This window comes from Sus scrofa, chromosome 6 (assembly GCF_054392235.1).
Source record: "Sus scrofa isolate SSC_HxYL_T2T_F1_AM1 chromosome 6, Sscrofa_HxYL_maternal_Yorkshire_Landrace_v2.0, whole genome shotgun sequence".
Classification (NCBI taxonomy): Eukaryota; Metazoa; Chordata; class Mammalia; order Artiodactyla; family Suidae; genus Sus; species Sus scrofa.
Genome location: NC_139388.1, coordinates 86,979,537 through 86,994,391, shown reverse-complemented (window position 1 = coordinate 86,994,391; position 14,855 = coordinate 86,979,537). Strand labels below are relative to the sequence as shown.

General features: G+C 58.0%; 1 protein-coding gene across 2 annotated transcripts in view; it reads left to right on the top strand.

Annotated features, from left to right (window-relative positions):
- The window catches only part of RUNX3 (RUNX family transcription factor 3), a 63,772-nt gene extending 53,530 nt beyond the window's left edge, over positions 1 to 10,242 (top strand). For both annotated transcript variants that reach the window (XM_021095591.2, XM_021095592.2), the window contains 2 exons: positions 2,404 to 2,562; positions 7,164 to 10,242. In XM_021095591.2, the coding sequence (XP_020951250.1) occupies positions 2,404 to 2,562; positions 7,164 to 7,714 (710 nt within the window). In that variant the 3' untranslated portion in view covers positions 7,715 to 10,242. The remainder of the gene's footprint in view (positions 1 to 2,403; positions 2,563 to 7,163) is intronic.
- The last annotated feature ends 4,613 nt before the right edge of the window (positions 10,243 to 14,855 follow it).

Genomic DNA, 14,855 nt, shown 5'->3' with positions numbered 1-14,855 from the left:
TGGCACCAGTCGGCTGGCCTGAATGGCAACCACCCCTTCTCCAAGGCACACTCCGGTCCGCCCCAGTCCCTACCCATCCCATGTGCCTTGTCTAAACGACTTGCCCAGCCCCAGGCAGCTGAGTTTGCGGCTCCAGCCAAACCCTCCCCAGTCCACATCTTCCCTGTGCCAAGGATCCTGGGAGCCACGTGGTCTCATTTTGGCTGCTAAGTGTCCCATGGGCTCGGACCTAGAGGAGAAAGTGGGTTCCCTGATTCTTGGTGACTTGCCGAGCCCACCGTGGCTCCCAGGACAACCTGATCCATTTTTAAGGACTCTCCGATGCCTGTTTGGGCTTGTGGCAGGGGAGCGTCGCAGGCCTGGGGGTCTTTGGGTACCAGAATCCATTGCATCCACATCTGGAAAATCAGAAATCAGGCCCATTCTGAAGCCTCCAACTCCGTCCTTTCTTGCCACCGGCAGTGAAGAATTGTGTCACACTTTTCCAAGCCCCCGGGTTGCCCTTTCCAAGCCTCAGGAAGCCTGGGGATGGGTTTTATTTTACCTCCCTCCTACCTCTCTCTCCTACTTTCTCTGTCAATCTAGAAAATTCCTCATGTCACGGCAGACCCCAGGACCCAGGCAGTCCTTCCCCTCTCCCTTAGCGCCTCCTTAGGCTTCTTTTCCAAGGATTCCAGGCCTAGGAAATCTTTCTGCCTTCTTCGCTGTGTGACCTTGGGCCAGCCTCTTTACCTCTCTGAGCTGCAGTTCTCTTGTCTGCAAAAAGAGGCCCGACTGGGCCACCCTGCCTGCCTGGCCTCCCTCCTTGGGGGTCAGGTGAAGCGGAATGTGCCAGCAGAACCCAGGAATGTTCAGCCCTCTCAGGGAGCAGTTTATCAGAGTGTCTGCCCTGGACAAATCCCCTCACACAGGGAGGTGTGTGAACAGAGAGATTCCCGGGGGTCCTGCATGGGAGGGAATAACGGAGGGAATTTAGAAACAAGCCAAGTGTCCATCTGAGGAATGGCTTAGTGGACTGCGGCCTCCGGTGGATGTGACAAGCAGGAAGAGGGACACCCACAGGCTTAGTGGTGCTGCCCTCCCCCCAACCTGCCCCAAGGTGGGCTTCCAAGGTTTTGTGGGAGCTGTCATTTCTGGGCGGCTGGGCTACTCTCCCCATTTTACAGACAAGGAAACTGAATGTGTGTTGTGGTCCTCCCCCCCCCCGCTATGCAACTGAAAGAGCAAGTTACAGAAAGATACCGCCAGGCTGAGACTGTTCAGGAAAGTTCCATGAGAAACTTGCTCTGTGTTTTCTGTGCATGTGAAACTAAAAAAAAAAGGCTGGAAAGAAAGACCTCCGAATTAATCACAGGGGGATTTCTGGGCAGGGGTTTAGGGTGGGTCAGAGGAGCCATTAGCCTTACCTGTAATGCTTTTATTTTTGTGGGTATTCACATGTTGCTTGTGAAATGTAAAATGAGTAATTGAAAAAGTAGCGTGTGTGTGGTGTGTGTGTGTGTGTGTGTGTGAGAGAGAGAGAGAGAGAGAGTGAGTATAGGGTGGGGGGCAGTAAGGGGAATGGGGGGGGGTCCCTGCAAGCCTGATGTCATTCAAGAAGCCTTGAGGGTGGCCTCGACTGGCTGCTTGAAGGAGGCAGGGACATGGCCACCTTGACCCTGCCAGCACCTCCGAGGTCTCTGGGGTCCTTCCTGAGTGGGCCGTGGCAGAGGGATAATGAGAAATGCTGGCTGTTTCTCCCCACGGGCTGCCCCAAGCCAGGTGCCCCAGTCCCCTGGCCCCAGCTTCTGGACAGAGATGGGAGTCCAGCCCCTTGCACAGTGCCCCGCGCCCCTTCTCAGCATCCTGGTGACTCTCCCTCCTGTCCGAGGCCCAGAAGGGAGAAGGGGGCCCCCATGCTGGGGAGGCTCGGGGGCTCCGGGCTGGAGGGGCCGGCATTCCCACTCCAGGCCTTCTCCCATGAGATGGGAATGGTGGGGTAGTGCTGGGGGGCAGAGAGTGGGTTCTTTCCCCGCCAAGCACAGGAGTCCGCCTGAACCCCTTGCCCAGGCCTCTTGCTTCAGATCCCCCTTCTGCCAAAAAGTGTATTGTAGAGGCTTAGGTCACACGCTTTGATACGAACCCCACGTTCAAATCTTGACTTCACGGCATACTGGCTCCGTGGCCTGGATCCCCTCTCTGACCCTTACCTGTGGTATAAGAAGGTCGGGATGAGGTCATGGCAGCCCAGGGTGACACATCCTGACCACTTTCTGCTCAGAAGAGAGGTTCCTAGTGACCTACGGGTTCTCCCTGCAGAAGCCTAAGGTTAGACCTCGGGCAGAACTTCCCAGCGGATTGAGGCATTTCTTTCCCCCTGAAACTCTCGGGAACCGGCTGCTCACAGGCCCCCATGCTCTGCAGGACATCGGCAGAAGCTGGAGGACCAGACCAAGGCGTTCCCCGACCGCTTCGGGGACCTGGAGCGTCTGCGCATGCGGGTGACGCCGAGCACGCCCAGCCCCCGCGGTTCACTCAGCACCGCGGGCCACTTCAGCAGCCAGGCCCAGACCCCCATCCAAGGTAGGGCACAGCAGGGGCCGCAGGGGGGAGGTGGACGGGACCCCGGCGCGGTCCTTCTGCTCCAGACCAAAAGCTCACCCAAGGGTCGCTCCCTGCGCCGCCCAGCGTTACAGGGGAGGCAGTGTGCCCATGGGCTCCGGACATGCCTTCTGCTCTCAGGGTCGATCCTGGGCTCTGCCCTTCCTTCATTGCCCCTGGCGACCGTTTATCACCACCCGCCCCGTGCCATCACTGTGCCAGTCCCCAGGGATCAGCATGAATGGACAGACACAGCCCCTGCCCTCAGGGGGGCTCCCCGTCCCCCATGGAAAATGGGCATCGATCCCACAGGGAGCCCATTAAAGTTGGGCAGGACTTGCCCAAGGAGCCTGAGACAGACCCGTGGGTGCTGAGGACCCCGTGCCCTCCCTCCCCCTCGGCTCATCTTCATCTTCTGAAAGTGAGGTGGTAGTGGATGCCTCTGTCTGGGCCTGGGGTGGTGTTCAAAGTGACGTCACTGCACTCAGACTTTGTAAACTGTAAAGTGAGGTTGCAGCCCTGCGGAGACACATAGCATCGCCTGAGAAAGTCCCCCTCAGCCCAGAGACTCTCCTCACACAGGAGCGGGAGGGAGGCCTCTGGGTAGAGGCCCAAGGTAGAGTCTCTGCCCCCGCCAGGCCAACGGACACGGCAGGCACAAGTGGCCTCCAGGTGTACAGGGCCTGGCCCACAGCAGTGCCCAGTAGGTGGCCATGATGAACAGTTACTGTTGTCTGTGTCATCTTAGCCAGTGGATTGGAGCGCAGGAGGCTGAGTGCACAGCTGACCTTCAGGCCAGGTGGCACGGGGAGAGAGCGCTTGTCACCAGTGCTGAGTGGGGGCAGGAGGGCTGGCTGCTGTCATGTCCCATGGGTGTCTAGCCTTTCTCTGCCCTCCAGGCCCTGGTTAGACCCCTTTTGGCACACAAACTGAGACCTAAGAGGTTACGAGCCACCCTTGGGTCACACAGCGCATCAATGACCAGGTTCAAAGTGTCCACAGCGCCTGCCCTCGGGAAGTTCCTGTACTTCTGAGGCCACAGGCAAGGGGCTCCCTACTAGGTCTCTCTGTCCCTGCCCCAACCCACCTTGCCCTGTGTGCCTGGCACAATGCCACAGTTGGGGGGGGGGGGTTGGATGCAGCCCCCTGGTGTAAAGAGAAGGTACCTCCCTTCCGGCCGGGGAAGCTGGGCCTTGGCCCTGTGCATTCCCCCGTGGGGGGAGAACCCAGGTCCAGCCGCTCATGGGCCGTCGAGTTAGGAACACTCAGCATCTCTTGAGCCCAGGAGGCTGCAGGGTAGGGGGTCTAACCTCAGGAGGCAGTGAGAAGTATTCTGGGTTCATGCCCATCGTGCCCACCCTGCCCAGTGCCATCGGTGCTCCTGCTCCCACAGGCCGTCTTTTATCCGGTACAGTATTTAACACTCCAGGCCCTTCCCTGCCATGGGCAGAGCTGGGCCCAGCCAGGGAGCCCCGGAACCCAGCAGGTGGGGGCAGACAGTGGCGTCCTGTCCAGCAGCCCCCTCTTTCCAGTTGTGTGGACACGGCTTGGGAATGAGCACCTGATGGGCCTGAGGCAGGTCTGCCTGCCCTCTGTGCAGCCCCACAGGCCAGGCCTGGCTGGGCAGCAGGCAGCACCCCTGCCTCCCCGGGGCTGGGAGGAGAGGAGGCCGGACCTGTGTGCGACAGTGGCTGACCCAGCCCTTCCCCTTCTGCTGTACCTGAGGCAGGGGGCCTCTACCCCCGGCATCACTGGCCTTCGGGCCTCCTCCCTGACCCTCCACACCAGCCAGGCCTCCCCCCACCCTCAGGCTCGTCCTCTTTGGAGTGAGAGCGAGGGCTTGACAACCACAACCCAGGAGGAGCAGGCACTTTGCCATCAGGGAGACCTTAGGAATTCAGGCTCTGCCAGGCACTGGCTGTGTGATCGTAGGCCAGTCACTTCACCTCTCTGAGCCTCAGTTTTCTCATCTGTAAAGTGGAAAGAAGGTGGTGTCTGTCACAGAGGAGTGTTGGCAGGGCCAGGATTGGGGAGTCACGCTCACTGGCCCTCGCCTCCTGGTAGGACAAGCCCCTGCCTTCAGACTCCGTCCTGGGGGTTCCCCTCAGGATACCCCACCACCTCCTCTCTTCGTTGCTGTTAACAGCCTTGATCCCCCCAGCTTTGGTCACTAGTGAGCAGTGTTGAGGCCCCAACCCCTCCGAACCCCAGCCCCCAGTCCCCTGGCCACAGCCGCCCACAATGGGGGCTTCTCACAGCTCAAAGGCCTCATTCAGCCACCACGCAGCAGCTGGGGCAATTTGGAGAAGAAAATAAACATTGCCTTCCAGTGTTGGGATTGGCTGCTCGACAGCGGCCTGGCCAGCTCGGGTTTCCTGGGGCTACTGGGCTGGGGCTGGGTCAAGGGGGGCAGGAGCTGAGGGGGTGCAGAGGACAGATCTCCCCCCACCCTGGAAGACAAGCACAAGGGGATGGTGGCAGGTCCAGCCAGGCCTGCCCCCAGCCCATTTGACCCCCCCCCCAAGGGCCACAGGCACCTGGGCCTACCTGGCATGGCCTTGTTTCCCAGGCTGTAGCCCTGCCATCACATCCCGGGGTATTCAGGTTGCCTTTGTTTTGAAAATGGGGTTCCTGTCAAGAGAGCACTCTCACTTCCCTGGGCTTAGAGCAAAGTGTTAGCCTCAGGCTCGACTGTGCTTGGGTGCCAGGCACTGCAAATAAGGCTTCTCCCCTGGGGTTCAGAGATGAGGCTGGGGTCCAGGCTCCTTGGACCCCCTAGGCTTTGGGGCAGCACCGCCAAGCCGAGGGATCTGCAGAAGCCCCCCGTCTCCTGCCCTTGCCCCCACATCTCCCCATCTTGAGCCCAAGAGCATGGTTCCATTTGGATCCACATCCAGGACCAGAACCTGCTGCTGAGGAAACACCCCTGAGCTGAGTCGGGTAGACACCAAAGCCCAGAGAAGTTACAAGTTTCATCTGAGGTCACACAGCATCTCAGGCAGATTTGGGGAACGAGGCCTGTGGGCGCCCGCAGTGCTCACCCCAGGCACGGCAGGCAGTGCGCACCTGGAGCTGCCTGGGGACGGGGCGCGGTGCCTCCTGAGTCCTCTCCAGCCCTTAGTCTTTGCTGGACAGTGGGCTCGGGCACAGACTTCATCTTGGCACCACGGCTGGAAGCGCATCCTTCTCCCCACTGCCGCCCAGAGTCACCCATTTGGCCAGGAAACAAGGAAGACCCAGTGTCAGGGGCTCCTCTCTGCAGGGCCCTGTGTGTCACCACCCCAGCAGCAGCACAGATTCTTATCAGGCCCCCGTTCTGTGCCCGGGTTAAGCACTTTACACGTATTAACTAACTGAATCCCAGGGAGGTGTTCTTGTCTCCATTTTTCATGTGGGACATCCGAGACACAGAGAGGTTCAGTGACTTGCTCATGGACACACAGGAAGTGTGTAGCTCAAAGATGGGGAGCTACCTCTCGGGCATGTGTCAGGGCACAGGACCAAGAGCCCCAGGATTCTGTGCCAGGTCCAGTGTGCTGGGAGACCCTTAGGCAAGCGTCTCACCTTCTCTCAGTCTCAGTTTTCCTACCAAGGGGTTTAGATTCAATCCTGAAGCCCCTTTGAATGTTGGGGTTTCGGGGGTCCGTGATTACAGCAGTACAGGGCAGAAGCTGGGACACCCTTGTCTTGGAGCCAAGGAACCAGGGCAGGGCCTGGGCGAGACACTGGGGTCTCTCTGTGTTGAGAGCAGGGTCCAGGCCACCAAGCCCCTCTGGCTGCATCTCAGTATGCTGCAGAGGCGGGTGAGGGTACAGCTGATCCTCATCTGGCCACCAGTCAGCTCCAGTCTGCAAGCCGCCCTGGAACCCAGGCCCAGGGTGAGGCAGGAGTGGGGGCGGGCAGAGCTGCTGAGGACCCAGCCCCCACAACACAGGCAGAAGCTCCCGGAACCTAAGCGAGCCCCACCCAGGCCAGAGAGGTGCCAGGCGCACACACGTGCACACCTGAGCAGACCAGGAAGCAGAAGCCTCATGACACATTCTCGTCCTTTCTGCAACATCAAGAGAATTGATCGTTCTCTCTCTTCCTCTGTTTCCTTCTCTGCAAAAGCAGGGCCTAACTCCCAATCTCACAGGACCATTGGAGGCCCTCTCAGCATCCACGGTCTTGCCAGCTCTTAACCGGGAGGGAAGCTGCCGGGCCAGGCTGCAGGGTGGCCTGTGTGGGCCCTGTCCTCAACGCCCCACACACCAACAGCCCAGCTAGGGGACCCCCTCCACCCCCTCGACGGGCCTAGGCTGTGAAGGGGATTCTAGGAGGAGAAAGAAAAGCCGTCCCCCTCCTCTACCTGCCCCGGCCACCCCCATGGCCACCTGCGGCCCAGACCCCAACTCTCACCTGCTTCCCATGCGGAGCCAGCAGACTCCAGCCCCCGAGCAGCCCACGGCACCTGGAGCAGAGCCAGGTCCAGAGCCGGGGCTCCCCCCCCCCCCGCCCCAAAATGGGCCTGTGCACGCGAGTCTGAGGTCATCTTAAAGAAGGGTCCGCGGCTGCCACTGACCATCCCCCTTGCTGTCCTCCAGGCACCTCGGACCTGAACCCTTTCTCCGATCCCCGCCAGTTCGACCGCTCCTTCCCAGCGCTGCCGCCCCTCACGGAGAGCCGCTTCCCGGACCCCAGGATGCATTACCCCGGGGCCATGTCAGCCGCCTTCCCCTACAGCGCCACGCCCTCGGGCACAAGCATCAGCAGCCTCAGCGTGGCCAGCATGCCGGCCACCAGCCGCTTCCACCACACCTACCTCCCGCCGCCCTACCCGGGGGCCCCGCAGAACCAGAGCGGGCCCTTCCAGGCCAACCCGTCCCCCTACCACCTGTACTACGGCACGTCCTCCAGCTCCTACCAGTTCTCCATGGTGGCCGGCAGCAGCAGCAGCAGCGGGGGCGACCGCTCCCCCACCCGCATGCTGGCCTCCTGCACCAGCAGCGCCGCCTCTGTCGCCGCTGGCAACCTCATGAACCCCAGCCTGGGTGGCCAGAGTGATGGTGTGGAGGCCGACGGCAGCCACAGCAACTCGCCCACTGCCCTGAGCACACCCGGCCGCATGGACGAGGCCGTGTGGCGGCCCTACTGACCACCCGGGCCAAAGTGGACTGCTCCCGCGGGTGGCAGGGACCCCCAAGAACCTTCTGGACACGCAGCAGGCCCAGCTCCGGGGCTCAGGGCAGGAGTGGGACTTATGCTCCAGAGCAGTCCTGGGCCCAGGGTTCATGGTCCTGGGACCCAGGGCGTGTGGCTAACTCTGGGAGCGTCTGGTCCAGCCGTGTCTTTGTACAGAGGGGTAGGGGCCTCCCCCAGGACCCTGCCCCCAGCCCAGACCCTACTCATCTCATCTCACATCCCTGGGGGAGAAGTAGCCTCCTCCTGCCAGCACCCCTGGAATGACCTGGCTGTCCCCAGCTATGTCACTGCTGTCACAGGGCCCAGGCCTCCTGGAACAGAGAGCATCTCTGTTCCAGAGAGAAGTGGCCTTTGCCCACATAAGAGGTTTGGCCTCTTACCTATGGGCCCCTAGAAAGACCTCCCACCCCCCACCTTCCTCAGAGACCCCGAACCCCTGGGCCCAGCCCTCCCTCCGCATTTACACAAATTGAGTCACAACTGGCAGGTCCCCCAGCCCTGAGAGGGGCTGCCTCGCGGTATGGATGGGGAAGGGACCCATCCAGAGGCCCCAGGGAATTGCCAGCAGAGGTGGGACAAGAACACCCCCAAGTCCACATCCCCCTGCCCCCAGCTCTGCTTCCCCACAACTCCTAGCAGCTAGGAGGCCCCAACCCCATCCCAGCTGTCCGTGGGTCCCAGGCCCCAGAGCAGACTATCCTGTGGCAGCAGGTCCCTAAAACCAGGGCAGGTACCTGCAGACGGGTCCTCCATGCACTTTACCAGCCTGAGGCTTTCACCCTCTGTTCTCTCGGGGGAGCCAGGAAGGGTCCCTTTCCCCCTAGATTGGTCCCAAAATTGTCCCTTTGGGGGAGAGAGCACAGGGACCAGACAGGTCCTAGCAGAAAGCCTTGGGGTGAGGGGTCATGAGGTCAGCTGTCAGCTTCCCTGTCCCTCTTAAGTCCCAGCCAAGCTGTGCACCCCCTCTATCCCCCCAGCCTCGTGAGAAGGCCCAGACACACCTCCCAGCCTCAGACACACAGCTCTCCAACTTTAACCGGTCTACTTCCAAAGCAGCCTCAAACAAGAACCAGTTTTTAAAGCTGATTTTAGAAAAAGAATCTGGTCACACATTTTCAGACACACAGTCTCTTACGGGGAAAGGCCCCACCAGCCTCTCCTCCTCCCCGAGAGTGTGGAATTGTCAGGATCCCAGTGTCTCGTCCAGAGGTCCCATTCATTCAGCAGCAGCCCACCAGCTTCCACCGAAGGCCGGCCCTGGTCCCGAACAGGGGCAACACCGGAGAGAGACGCTGCGGTCTCACGCCTAAGGCCCTCGGACATTGGTCCGAGACAAGGTGAACCCCCGCATCCCGTGGAGGTGGGAGGGCTGAGAGCTGGAGCGCGGCGGCTGCGTGATGGAGCACGAGAGCTGTGAAGGCCTTGCCAGCCTCGGCCCAGCCCCCGCTGAGCTCAGAGGTCACGTATTGTCCCTTCAGTTCCCAGGTAGGCACACAGGCCCTGCCCAAGGGCTCAGGCTGCGTAGATTCCCGTTTCTGAGTGTCTCAGTTCTAGAAAGGCGTACACGGAAAAGGATAAGAAGGCTCTCCTGAGCACTGGACAGCCCATGTGGTTTTGAGTCATTGCTTCAGCCACATCCCCAGAGGATGTGGAAATTTCCCCACAGAAGGCTAGTGGTTGTCCCTGTAAGAGCCCTTGGCTGGCCGCGCCCTCCCAGCCAGATAAGCACCCTTTGTACACACTGAGACACGTTGGAAGTCCTTCTGGTGATCTTACTCAAACCCTTCCTGCTGCCGTGGCTCTTAGCCCGCCCTCCCTGGACCAAGAAGTTTCCATCTCTTCCAAACGGCTGCCGCGGGTGCCCTGCAGACTCCTTTCAGCCAGCAGGGCTCTCCACCCTTTCTCAGGAAGCAGCTACGCATCCCTTGCCCCCTGTGACTTCTCCCCTGTTCTCTGTGGTTCTAGACGGGCCCCAGGCCCGTGGGGGAGGCACCCTGGGGTTCCCAGTGCCCAGCACTTTGTCGCCCCTCCCCAGATGACTACCCCTTCCTGCTGGGGGCAGGGACACCCCCCCCACCACCACACACACACTCCATGACTAAAAGTGATGGCAGCCTTGCTGAGTCTGTTTTTTTAAGTCGTACGAGGCGAGCACACTGATGTAGAAGCACAAGGAAACGGGGTTTTGAGACCACATTACCGTAAGCCTTTGGTGTGGGTATAGGTCCTTTGTGACATATTGTCATACTGCATTGTCCATACCTGCTACACTCGGAACTTCTGTAAAACCGCCAAAGAGCTGAGAAGAGGGTGGAAGGGGTAGAAACTGCTTTGCACTATAATTTGCTTGGTGTGTTTGTTTTTAATGCACAACTCGCTTGTACAGTAAACTGTCTGTCTTCCGTACTATTTAACTGTAAAATGGAATTTTGACTGATTTATTACAATAATATAACGCTGAGATGTGTTGAAGGATCCCCATGCCAGACTTCTGGGGCTGTGTGCGTGGGGGGTGGGAGAGGATGGGGCCCTCCCGTGGTGGCCAGGGAAGGATGGGGCGGGGCCTGGGGGCAGGGACAGGACTGGCCCCCCGGCTTTGGAGGACCCCCAGTGCCTTGGCTTCCCTGCCCCCAGCTCCAGCAGGAATGGCCACAGAGACCACGCCCCCCGGGCAAGTGCAGCCAGTGAGGCCTCCTCCTGGCGTGGCCGGAACCCCAGAGAAGCATCAGACGGGCCTTCAAGGTGCCCCCCTCCCTCGTCCCCTCACAAGTGGCCTGTGACTTTTCACAAGGAAGTGGAACAGGCAGAGCACGTCTCCCTGCTCATCCCCAGGCTCTGAGCTGGGGAGGGGGCAGGCCGGTGGAACATAATGCAGCCTTGATAAGAGCCCCTTTCTGGGACCTGTTTGCTGGAATAAACAATCAGCAATCAGAACTGCAAAGCAAGCAGCTGCGACAGCACCCTGCCACCTCAGTCTTGCAGATGAGGTGACTAAGGTGCAAAGAGGGGGTGTCTTCTGGCTCCCCATCTCCCCAGAATTGTTTGCGGCTGGTGATGGGGGCGGGGGGTGTGATGGTGGGGGCCCTGGCTTGGCAGCTCTACTCCCCACCCTGCCAGCGACGAGGTCTGGCCCAGCATGCCTGTCCATTGGCGAGTTGTGGAGAGAAATTTTCATAAAACACCTTATTTTTGAGTGAAAAATACTTCAAAAGCTAATCCCAAGACTTTGCCCTATTCAGTTAGGTTGGTCTGCCCGAAACCCAACACCCAACAGGAAGTTCCCCTTTTCCCCCGCTTAAACCCCAATCAGCCCCCCTCTGCCCCGCAGCACCCCGTCTGCCCCAGGGCTGACAGCGTCTTATCCCAGCCAGAGCCGCAGAATTTCACTCTGGGTCTTGTGCTCTTGAGAGGCGTCTGCCTGGGACGAGGCAGGCGCTCTTGCTTCTGTACATGTGTTTATTTGGGGGCATTTTGTAGGGGACGATGGAGGTGATGAAAGAGCCACAGCTCCTCCCCACCAGCCACACTTGGGTGCCACAGCTGATAGAAGAGCTGTGGCCTCCAGAGCCCCTGAGTCAAAGCTCCATCACCTTCACCCCAGCGGGCACAGACCAGCACACCCGGCTTCCCAAAGGAAAACCCGAGGCCAGCTAGGTCCAGGTCTTGCCCGAGCTCCTGCAGATTTGGAGGGCTGGTGGGGGCAGTGCTGCAGTAACCACATCAGCCTGCAGGTGGCAGCAGGTGGGGAGAGAGGACCTTCTCAGCCAGAAAAGAGGGAGAAGGGGCTTGAGATTACCGTGGCCAGAATTCAGGTTAGGTATTGGACAGAACCTCCGAACCTCAGGACGTTCATCTCGGAAGGGGCTGGAAAATATCTTAATGTGGAAGAAGGGTTTGCTTCCCTTCTTTAGCTGTGTGGCTGGGGGAGGTCCCTGTCCCTCTCTGAGCCTCCCTTTTCATCCAGCTATTATGTGAGCACCTACTGTGAGCCAGGTATGTAGCAGAACCGCAGGCCCCATGATCCCTAAAGGCCCTATTTGGGACAGGGGTTTCCTGGGCTTGAAGGAAAGGGTTGACACCCCTAGCCCAGCACCCCCAACCTGCTGCAGCCCCGGTCCAGGGTAAGGAGGCATTTTGTTCTAAAGTCTAGGATTTGGCTCTTAGACTCTGGAATTCCATTTTGAGGCTCCAGGAGCTGGTCCAATGTGGGCAGGGCCTTCAGTTTCACCAGCCCCGCTCCAGTCCCCATAGCCTGTGTCTGGCCAGGCCAGAGGGTGAAAGGGGTGGTCCAGGCCTTGAGACTCCCGGCCGTCAGACGGCGGGTGGGGGGTCTCCTGGGTGCTGGTTTGTGCTTGGTAGCCCCAGACAGACCTGTGACTGCTGGGCTTCTGGCGGTGGGGTTGGCTTTGGCTTTTATTCTGAGAGATGGACATCCTGGCAGGGTTTTACAGGCCCCAGATAATGACGTCTATCCAAGGGGACAAGTGTGAGGGGCTGAGGAGACTGCTGTGAGGGCCCGAGCTGATGTAGTGTCAGCCGTGCTGTTATGGGGAAGGGCCCCAGACCTGCCTCACTCCTCCCCGCCCCAGACTGCACCCCATAAACACAGCCAGCCGGGCCCTCCAGCGTGGCCCAGGGCACAGTACTTAGCCACACCAGACACCCGGCTTGACCACGTGAGCAGGGAACATACTTCAGTGGGTCGGTTCATTTTGGGGTCGTAAATGAAATGAGCTGTCAAATAAACGGGGCGGGGGAGCCAGAGTGAAAGAATGAACTGTTCCTTATGGAAACTCAGGGTGCCCCCCATTCCTCCCCACAAGGGCTGGTGAGCTGGGAGGGGGTGAGGGGCCACATCCCCCCACATCCGCATCCACACCTGTGTGGTCCAGCAGTTAGAGGAGCTGGGGGTTGGGGGGGCGCCGGATTCCAAGCTTCCTATTTTTAGTTGTGCAGCTAAATGCTGTTTGTTTTATACATTTATATTCGCCCACAGAATGAGCCTGCCCTGAGCCCGGCCCAGAGGAACCCCTCAAGTGGAGGGGAGGGGAGCAGTCCAGGAGCCAGATGTCTGGAGCTGCCCTTCCTTTGCGCCCAGGCCGCCTGCTGGAAACAGTTGTGGCCTCATTGGTGTCCTAATGGGTGGCAGCTATTTGGGCCGCACACCCCAGTCGGCTCCTTGGGCCTGGTGTCTGTGAGGCCTTGGCCAGAGATCATTCACTGGTTCCCCAGACAGAGTCCCCAGCCCGCCCCACCCCCAGGTGCCAGGCAGCTGTGCCCCTGGGGGCGCTCACAGGGTCAGAGGGACAGGGAGACAGGTGGGGTGACCCGTGGGATATGTGGCATGGATGAGACAAGGTGCGAAGATGATAAGTTCACCAGCAGAGAAGCAGCCAGAGGGCTCTGGGTGGAGGGACCTGCACCGGCAGAGGCCTGGGGAACAGGAGTGCATCTAAGCTGGAGAGGACAGGGAAGAAGGAGGGATAGTGAGGGGATAAGGGAACCAGCAGACCAGGGCTGAAGGGTGTGGTCCTATGGCTGCTGAGGGGTGGGGCATATTCAGACAGGTGGGTGTCGAGGGAATCACATGGCTACTGCAGGGGGGTGTAGAGTGTGGACCGCATGGGGCTGCAGAGCCCTGCTCACCAGCTACTGCAATAGTCCAGGCAAAAGAGTATGCAGCCTGTGCAAAATGGTCAGAGGAAGAACTAAGTGTTCCCTAAGACATCTCTAGTATAAAAGTCACAGGAAGGATCCAGGGCCCCAAACCTCAGGTTCAAGTGTCTCTAGGAGTTCTTGGGTTCATGGTATTTGATGGAGCCACTGGGAACAAGGTCTTGAGAATAGTTTTTGTTACTGCCAGATATGCACCACCAACAACCCCGCTCTCTGCCTGATCCCTGCCCCCACCACAGGGTTTTGTGAAGCCTTAAGCCCTGGCTCACCACCCCCAAGGCCACACACAGACTCTCAGACTAAAGGGTCCAGAGCTCAGAGTCTGGTCCTGCCACCCCACTCTCCTCTGTGGCCTGAAGATGAAATGGTTTTTAAGATCCTGAATCCAGTGTTCCCAAGTTCTATGTATTAAAATTTTATTTTACTTATTTTTGTCTTTTTAGGGCCACACCTGCAGCGAGGGGTTGAATCAGAGCTATAGCTGCCAGCCCACACTTACAGCCACAGCAACATAGGATCCGAGCCGTGTCTTCAATCTACACCACAGCAACACCAGATTCTTAACCCACTGAACGAGGCCAGGGGTTGAATCTGTGTCCTCATGGATACTAGTCGGGTTCATTACCACTGAGCCACGAGTTGAAATTCCTAAAACGTTAAGTCAAATTTTTTAATTGAAGTGTGGTTGATTTACAATATTACTTTCAGGTATACTCCATAGTAATCAGTATTTTTGCAGATGATACTCCATTGGGAGTTCTCTTGTGGCAGGAGGTTAAGCAGCAGCATTGTCACAGCTTGGGTCGCTGCTGTGGCACAGGTTCAATCCCTGGCCTGAGAACTTCCACAAGCCATGGGCAAAGCCAAAAAAAAAAAAGTTACTACAAGATAATGGCTATAATTCTCTGTCCAATGCAGAATATACTTGTTATATATTTATTTTATACATAATAGTTTGTATCTGCCAATCCCACACCCCTAATTTCTTCTCTCTCTCCCTTTGTAACCACTAGTTTGTTATGTTTAGCGTAATAAGTCAGAAAGAGAAAGACAAATACTGTGCAATATCACTTATATGTGGAATGTAAAAAATAATACAAATGAATGTATATACAAAACAGAAACAGACTCACAGATATAAAATCACATTTTATTTTATTTTGTATATTTTTAGGTTAAAATTGCATTTACCAGTATAAAATTGAATTATACTAAATAGTTCCTTTCAGCAGTATTGACAATAGCCAAGACATGGAAGCAACCTAAATGACCATCAGTGGAGGACTAGATAAAGAAGATGTGGTAAAATATACAATGGAATATTATTTAGCCATGACAATGAATGAAATAATGCCATTTGCCGCAACAGGGATGAACCTGGAAATAATCATCCTTAGTCAAAGAGAGAAAGACAAATA